This window comes from Alligator sinensis, unplaced genomic scaffold (genome assembly GCF_000455745.1).
Source record: "Alligator sinensis unplaced genomic scaffold, ASM45574v1 scaffold175_1, whole genome shotgun sequence".
In the NCBI taxonomy this organism is placed as follows: Eukaryota; Metazoa; Chordata; order Crocodylia; family Alligatoridae; genus Alligator; species Alligator sinensis.
Genome location: NW_005842536.1, coordinates 211,410 through 220,724, shown reverse-complemented (window position 1 = coordinate 220,724; position 9,315 = coordinate 211,410). Strand labels below are relative to the sequence as shown.

Genomic DNA, 9,315 nt, shown 5'->3' with positions numbered 1-9,315 from the left:
GCTTCTTCCCTCCCCCCTCCTCCCTCCCCTTCCATCACACCAGACTTACCAGCTGCATGCAGTTGTCTAAGCTGCCGGGCTGGTATCAGAAATTGGATCAGTATCAGCCAATATGCCTCTTTAAAAATCAGCTATCGGTATCGGCCCCAAAAATCTCTGTTGGTGCACCCCTACTTCTTTAAAGTACAGCCAGCTCTCCTGGACTCCTCTCCCACTCAGACTAGCTTCCCATGAGTTCCCTGAGGGAGTCAAAATCTGCTTTCCTGAAGTCCAGGGTAAGGATACTCTTCTGTTCTCCTTCCTTCCTTTCCTTAGGACCCTGAACTCAATCAGTTCATGGTCACTGCTGCCCAAGTTGCCATCTACTACTTACTACATTCCCCACCAGTTCTTCCCTGTTTGAGACCAGCAGGTCAAGAAGAGTTGGATTGTTGCAGCTGTGATGGTCCACCAAAGGACAAAGGTTTTTTGTGATACTTCTTACTGGATCAACTGTGTAGTTGGGAGAGCTATTGGACAAGCTTTCAGGCATCAGGTGCCCTTCCTCAGGTCTGGAGAAGAAGCAGAGGAAGGCTGAACTTAAATGTCAAAGAAAAGACTTCATACAAATGCAAGCTGTGTTTGGAGAGATGGAGGAGGGCAGTGAGCTAGGAGTGAAGAGGTGTGAACAGGAGTTGTTAGGAGACAAGAAATGGAGTACAGTCTAGTTAGTGATGGAGCAGGACCATTTAATATTGGGGGTGGGGGGTAGTTCTAACCTGTGAAATGCAGGAGATGATTGATAGTAGAATATGGTTGTCATGACTCGCAAAGCGATTCTGTCTGCCTTAAGACCAGATTTTTAGAGTGCAAACAGGCATAACACATGAATTTTTTCAAGAATGTTACTGATCTGGAGCCAGTTCACAGTTGTCCCTGGACAGAAATGTCTGCACATATACTACTAAGGGTTCTAATGAGAACCCTCTGCTTTTAGGAATTGCACTACTGCTGAAATGCCATGAGGGAGTGATAGAGTATCCAGACCTTCCAGTGGAGTGGAGGAGTTGCCAGGTGTAGGGGTGCTCTGCACCCCTTACTTGTGGTTCCCAGAGGGACCAAGATCTCTGTGGCTTTTCAGCCCCTGCCTTGAAAGATGGTCAATTTTACCTGTGCTCCCAGGTATCAGGTTCATTTGGGGTGAGAGGAAGGCAAGCCACGTTGACCCTTCAGCCCCTGGCAACATCACCACTCCTCCCCTTTGCCCTAAATGAGCCTTGTACCCTGCACAGGGTCTATAGTGAGAAGGTGAAATTGAGAGTGTGGCTTTCAAGGCAGGAGTTGGAAAGCCATGGAGATGTTGGGAGAGCGAGGGGGCGCATGCACCTCTCCCCGAACCACAAGAAAGGTGCCACACTAGAAGCAAATCTGGTGGGGGCAGTTGCACTCCCATTTTTGTATCATGCTGCTGGAGCAGCAGTCCCCAAAGCAGGTAAGAATCTTTCCCTTCTCTTCCCCTCCAACCTCAGCATCCTTTCCCTCCACTGCTCTACCTGCTGCTGCTGCCCTCAGCTGATTTTTGGGTGGGGACGTGTTCCAGAGCCACTCCTGCCCCATTCCAGCCAGAGACAACAGTGCTGTGGTGGGTGGGATCCCCCTCCCCACACTTACTCTTTGGCTGGCATTGAAGATCTGGGGGGACCAGGTAGCAACCTGCCTGCTGCTGTTGCTGTTCTCAGCTGGGGTAGGGAGAAGCTGCTGATGTGTTTGTGCTTCTTACCAGAAATGCACTTTTCATGGAACTTGATCGAAACTTCCAACTTTTGTATCAAACTTAGTAATTGTTGTTGTCCTATTCAACTTCTGTTTGCCTGTAAAAGTGGCTGAGACAGGCTGGTATAATTACTACTTCCTTTACTTTTTTCCCTCAGATTCCTTTGTGCATGTAAATGTTTCTTCCTCTCTTAGATCACGGAGTATGTATGTAGCTGCTTTCCTTTGTTTTTTTGGTTTTGTTTTGTTTTGTTTAAGTCAGTCTTCAGAGGAGGTCATAACCTGCTTTTATTTATAGGAACAGCAGTAGCAGCAGACTGAAATGGATGTAATCCTTGTAAAATATGTAGTTTCCTCGTCTGAAGTAAAAACTATTCAGTAAAATTATTTATTAAGTAGGATTCATTTAACAGTGTATAATCACCATGGTCTCCTAGTATTGTGTTATTTTATTGCTAATGGGTCTTTACAGCCAGATACATTTGAGTGGCCAAGTACTTTTCAGTAACTGCACTGTTTTTCCAGGAAATGTATGAACTAGTTCATTGGTGACTTCACAAACTTTTGTTGGGGAAAAGAAAAAAATCATCCCCCATATAACACTTTGGGCCAAGTATGTCTCTAACTAGTATTTAAAAGAATACCATCAAATTTATTTATTTTTAAATGTGTTAATGAGCTGTATCTGTCTTTTGTTCCCCTGCTAATTTTAGTGATTACAAATCATACTTTCCTATTTGATGTTTCTTTAACCCATTAATGTTTGAAAGACTCCCTTACCCTCCAAACATATACATGATAATGACTGAAAATGAGGAGGCAGAAAATGCAAACACAATTTTTTCCACCAGTCATTGTTACAGTAACCTTTCATCATTTGTTATGTGATCAGTTGTAACATTTCTGTGCATTACATGTCTAATTTGCTGGTATTCCTTAACTAGCAGTGGCTGACAATTTGCTGGATAGCAATAGTTTCTTTTCCTTCACTGCATTTCATATTTTTCCTTGTCTCTTGGAAGTGAAATGCATCATGAGAAACTTGCTTTTTTAATCAGTCTGTTTTGTTATTTGAATAATATTGATATGTTAATTGTTCTGCCCAGTATTGATGGGATTAACTTTTTGTTTCTTACCTTTCACCAATGCTTGCTTACTATTTTGTGTTCACAAAAGAAAAAATGAATAAAAGTATGCTAAGAATACAGTTGAGAAGTGCTATTTAGACTGCATTAATGCTTTTGCTTTTTCAAATAGACCAAAAGCAAATTGAGCTTTCATTTTTTTTTTTTCCTTTTTGTAGTGCTTGGGAGATGGAAAGTAATGATAGCTGGCACCTGAACTAAGTATCTGCGTAGGCACTACCATCCCAGAGCTTCAGGATGAATGGGGATATGCCTCATGTTCCCATCACTACTCTTGCAGGGATTGCTAGTCTCACAGACCGTAAGTACTTTCCCTGCTCTAATCTCTTCATTTATATCCCACACCCATTTTTCCCGCATTTTGTTTGTTTAGAATTTTTAGAGAAATATGCATGGTGAAATTTCATTATTTATAAAGCTATGCACTTTTAAAGAGGTTTTCTTTTTAAATGAATCCATTAAAATGTAAGGCCTGAACTTGTATCATAGGCTGCTTGCAGCCATGGAAAAAACAAACAAAACCAAAATGCTCTTTACTTTAAATTCAGCACACTTCCACACTGAACCCAGTGCATGCCCAGAAGAGTCAGCATTAATTCTACCAGGCTCTGCAGAATCTGTATAGTTTGGGTGCTTTGGCGGGGATTTTTTGGCGCTTTTATCTAATGCTCATTGAATCAGCTTTAGATAAAAGTGCCAAAAAGCCCCACTGAAGTGCCCTATGTATACAGAAGCTGCAGAGCCAGGTTGAACTAATGCGCTACTGCTTCCAGGAAAGCGCATGGCCTTTTTTCATGTCTGCAAGGAGTCATAATATATTAAGACTGCGTTTAAAAAACCAACAAAACAACAACAACAACAAAAACCACCAAAAAAACTAGAGCAAAATTAAGTGACCTAAAACTTGCAAACTATGGGTGCAGTGTTCACATGATATATATTTTAGAGACAGACTTGAATATTCCAAGAATAAAGGAAGATGCTGAAATATATGAAAAAAGGGAATGTGATTACTTTCTAATACATCTGGGTAAACACCAGAACATGGAGAATAACTGTTTAAGCTAAAGAACTATGTTGGCACGAGAACAAATAGTTATAACTTGGCTGTGCATAAATGTAGGTGAGAAATTGAAAAAAAACATTTTTAGTCGTCAGAAGAGTTAGGTCCTGGAAAAGCCTTTTAGTCAGAATTATTTTGAGGGGGCAGAAGCAAGAAACTTAACTGATTTTAAGCTGGAGTTTGATAAATTTATGAAAAGGATTCTCTGATGTGATTGTGTAGTCCCCTGGTATACCAGGCTTGATAACCCAAGAAGTTCTTTCAAATCTATGTTCCCATAATGGTACTGTTGAAATTTGGAAAGAGTTGACAAGAAACCTTGCAGAAAAAATATCCAATGATTAAATCAAATTGCGTGCAGAAAAAGCATATGAATTCAGCATTTACTTAACCACATTATTTGTCAACTGTTTTATCAGAAGGTGTGATGTATTGAATTGAAAGAAGCTCCTGTGACATAGCTATCTAATATTTATCCATCAATCCTGTGAACCATAATAAACTTCAGGGCCGGAGGTGAACTATTCCAGCAAATATGGGCTTGCAAGTAAAGTTGTTTAAAAAAATATATATATATTTTCCACAGAAATAAGAAATAGGAGCTGGAAGGAATGTTGAGAGGTCAGTTAGTCAATACCCTTGTCACAAGCAGGCTAAGGCATTACTGGTAGATGTTGGTCTTGCTTGTCTAACCTAAATCTCCTTTCCTGTGATTATAGGCTGCTTGCAGATTTAAGCGGGGGGTGGGGGGGAGGCGCTTTACTTTCAGCTTGGTGCGCTTCTGCACTGAGCGTAGAGCATGCCCAGAAGAGGCATAGCATTCACTTGACCCGGCTTGCCCAATGTCTGTATAGATTGAGAGCTTCTGCGGAGCTTTTTGGCGCTTTTATCTAATAGCTGATTGAATGAGCTTGAGATAAAAGCACCAAAAAGTCCCACTAAAGTGCCCGATCTATACTGACGTTTCAGAGCCCAGTCGAACTAACATGCTTCCTCTTCCGGTAAAGCGCTAGGGTTGTTTTGATTTATTTTTTTCATGTCTGCAAGCAGCCAAAGTCTATTATTTCTTGTTCTAGTCTTAGTGGCAGTGAAGAACAATATTTTATTTTCCTCTGTAGAAATCTCTTTGTACATTTAAAGTCCATGATTCTCTTCCTTAGTCTTCTATTGATTACGACTTTGGATGTCTTGTTTTTTTTTTCCATTGTATTTAGTTTTCTTCATATTTTCCACTAGCTCAATTAAAGTTGAATAATTGTTGGGAAGTTGAGGGGGGGGGAGAGGAAAACTTGGTATTTTAATTCTGAAAGACATGCATAGTGATCAGAAAAAAAAAATTTAGTTCATGAACTACAGTTAGTACTACTTCAATAAATCAGCCTGTTTTAAAAGTAAAACCTCTTTTGATTAACCTGTTCTCTTATGTATCCAGCACATTTAAGGTAGTCTTAGTTAACTTATAAAATTATCTTCAAATATTGTAAATATATAATCGCCCTCTAATAAATAGGAAATATGTCAGTAACTAATATAATAACTATGTAAAAGTGAATAACCTGTGTAAAGGAATAAGGTTGGAGAGGCTAAACAAATGGAAAAAGTGGTGCATCTTCTTCAGGGTAGCCTTGCACCAAGACAGCTCTCAAAAGTTCAGAGAAGCTGTGAACTCAGAATATCAATCCAACAAATACTATCCATGCAATCTGGTTCAGTTTGTAAATAGAGTGATTGCTGCCTGTAACAGTCTACCTCGATTCTGGTTCATTTTCTCTTCTTTCAGCTGCCTCTCTTCAGGGGGAAGGATGTATTCCTTGTTTGGTACATAGAGTTGTAGCTGTAGGACAGTGTGTGTCCATTTAAGGGAGTAGTATACTCTTAAAATCTAAATTTAATTATTAAACCACATAATAGCTTAAATATTTGTGTATTGATATAGTATACCTTCCTGATCAGCAATAAGAAGTACAGTATAATGTCATAAATCTGGGTATCAAAAATCTGGAATTCTTGAAAATCCAGCACATTGGGGAATAGCAGTGGCCAGTCCCGGAGCAGCAGAGGGGGAAGCTTGCATGTGACGGCTGCTGCCACCATCCACCACCCCATGCTGCTGCTCCGTGTGGCTGCTGGTCTGGCTTGAAAAATCCGGAATTTTCAAATTTCCGGCAGGTGCTCAGTCCCAAGCTTGCTGGATTTATGAGGTTATACTGTAATACCGTTAATGAAAAGACCTACTGCAAGTTGGTATGTTCTTAGTGGTTGCAGCAGTGAAATCCGAATCTTTGTTCAAGAAGGTAAAAATTGTAAATGCAAAACAAGATATTTTTCTTTCTTAATTGTGGTTTTCTACCTGACTTTAATGTTTTAAATTGATTTTTAAAAAAAATTGCAAAGCCCCAAATCAGTCATGGAGATAACTTATAGAAGATATAAGCGTCATCTTAAGTATGGGATTTATAGATTTTTGCAGAATTACATGCAGCCATGATTGCATGTGTGCATGTGTCCATCTTTACTATTTGGACTTCTTCAGCACTAAAAGAACACTCCTAATAATAGTAACTTTTTGGTAAGTAGAAAATGTTTTCTTCCTATTACTTTAGGGGGGAAAATTTATTAAATGAGAAATATTAAAATATTTGTGGTTTAACGTGTAGCGTAAATTTAAATTCAGTTCTAGTTTTTGTGTAATGAGACCCAGAAAACTTCAGTAAATTTCAAATTCACTCTTTTTAAATGTATGTAGGAATAAATAAAACTTATTACTCTCTAGGTTTGTATTCAATACAATAGTTTGAATTGCCTTTATTTCTTCTTAATGTAGTTTTGAACCAGCTGCCTCTTCCATCGCCTTTACCTGCTACAACAACAAAAAGTCTGCTTTTTAATGGACGAATAGCAGAAGAGGTGAACTGCCTTTTGGCCTGTAGGGATGAAAATCTGGTTTCACAACTTGTACACAGCCTCAACCAGGTGTCAACAGACCATATGTATGTACCTTACTTCTGTGTAACAAAATCTTAAAATAAGTTACTTACTCCTTTACTGATTCAAGTCAACAAAGAGGGCTATAAGAAAGGGTTTTGTATGCTAAGTATTGAAACCATAAAAGGATTCTTCTAGGCTGACTTTTACCAGAGAACCATTTTGTTTAATACTGAATTGTTTCAGACAGCGTATAAGATCATTCCAGACAGTTGTGTGTGAATAACTGAATATTTTCCCCCAGATATGCTTTTCCTTGCATTTTTATTAGTTGTAGGTATATATTTGTATATTTAATTGTGTGGCGTGTCCATATGCCTGTAGTCTGGTTAGCCTATTTCCATTATTACCTGGGCATTATAAAGGGACTTGTTACACAGGTGCTTTTCTGTATTAATGCTCTAAACACGTATATGTTCTCCTCTGCCTATTTGCTCATATACTCAGAATTTTCAATGAGCTACCCAATAGGCCCTTTTCTCCCCGCCCCCCAGTCTTTTAGTTGGCTTGCTCTGGGGCTTTGTTTTGGTCAAAAAACCTGTATTAAAAATGAAAAAGAAAAGCATAAAAAAATTTATTATCACATAAAAAAATCTCTGAACTCTGATGGGAAGATGAGAATGAATCCTGTCATGCCAAGAGTATAATGAATTGCCTTTGTAAACAGGAAGCATGCTCAAATTTCCAGCTCAAATCTTTGTGTGAAGCAAATTAAAATAGTAATAGTAGAAGTAATTTGAAGACCAGTACAAATGCTTTTCCCTCGTTTTCCAGAAAAAGAGGAATAAAAATCACAAATGTAGAGCCAGAGGAATAGTAGTATTTAGACTTGCTAAATGGATAGACTATATAGCTGCTTCATTGTATTTACAAGTGGGTGCTATGTCTTTAACCAAGTCTTTTACCATTTATAATTTTTTTTTTGTTTGCTTATCTTTTCAACCCCTAGAGAACTGAAAGATAACCTTGGCAGCGATGATCCAGAGGGAGATATACCAGTCTTGCTGCAGGCTGTCCTGGCAAGGAATCCTAATGTTTTCAGGGAGAAAAGCATGCAAAACAGATACGGGGTACAAAGTGGTGAGGATATTTTTCTGCTAATTGCATGTTTTCATACACATTTTCAAAAAGTCAAATTTAAAGTACTAATTTCTATAAAAAAGGTTACAACTACTGACCTTCATGTTTTACCTTGCTGGGTAGTGTACTGTAGGTCTCTTGACTCTTTGGAAATAAATAGGAACCCTAGAAGACTACTGAGCATTTTGGAAAAATAAAACTAAACTCCCCCAAATTTGTTTGGGGAGGAGGAGTGCCTTTTTTTTCTTCTTTTAATTGTTTTATTTGAATCTATCCATGGTCTTATTCTTAGAGTTGGTCCTGCAGACTGTAAACTGCAAATTTATCAGTAAATTTAACATAAACTGCAGCTGCAACCAGACCAAATTGTATTATTGAAGTTTTGACTTTCCAGTGATATAAGAAGTCGGGGATTACAGGGTTAACTGAGAATCTACCAAAAAGGTGCTCTGCCTGTAAATTAACCTCTCAGCATCATCTTTACTGCAGAGCCCTATAGATATATTTGTTTTCAATCTGGGTGTTATTTTGAGAAGCAACAAGACTGTTGATTGACAAGAGAGATGGAAAAGAAGAAGAACCAATGTGGGAATTACATATCAGATAGACATTGACCACTGGTTCCATATTTGTTAATGGACTGTCTTGTTTTTCCCTTCCCTGATGATTACCTTCCAGACAGCTACGAAGTTACTAGGAAAGCCTTCTGGACCCTGATGTTTTCCCAGTCCTACATGAGACAGCTTGAATAGAAAATAATGAGAGTTGTTGAACGGTTTAATCTTTATTTACATATAATATACAAAAATGCCATTTTACAAAGGTATTAATGCTAGGCAGAGAGATTGGTTAGCTCCAGTAACCAGGGATAGAAGAGATGAGTAACCAATAAATGAATAGGTAGTGAGCCGAAGAAAGTGTTCTTTCTCCAGTCACATAGGGCAGGGATTGTCAACCGAGGGTACGCATACCCCTGTGGGTATTTGGACCCGTCCTAGGGAGTATGTGTTGGCAGGTGGGGATGGAATGCTGCTGCCTCCCAGGACCAGGGCCGGGGCGGGATGAGGATAGCAGTAATCCTTTGCAGGGTGGGGAAGCTTGCACACAGCGGCCAGCGCTGCCACACACCAGCCCAGTGGGCTTCTCTGCCATGCAGAGAGATGATGCTGCCCTCACCCAAGCCCAGTGAACTTCCCCATCCTGCCGCGGCTCGGCTTCTGGGAGGCGGCAGCACGTGCCATCCCTGTGCGCCATCCCTCCCTCTGCTCTATATGTGGCTACGTGCACCCG

The 9,315-nt window shown here is 39.6% G+C and overlaps 1 protein-coding gene across 1 annotated transcript in view; it reads left to right on the top strand.

Moving 5' to 3' along the window:
* The first annotated feature begins 3,134 nt into the window (after nt 1–3,134).
* Nucleotides 3,135–9,315, top strand: part of NIPBL (NIPBL, cohesin loading factor) — a 128,951-nt gene continuing 122,770 nt past the window's right edge. Inside the window, 3 exon segments of the mRNA XM_025213551.1 lie at nt 3,135–3,198; nt 6,785–6,950; nt 7,895–8,025. Of these exon segments, the coding sequence (XP_025069336.1) occupies nt 3,135–3,198; nt 6,785–6,950; nt 7,895–8,025 (361 nt within the window).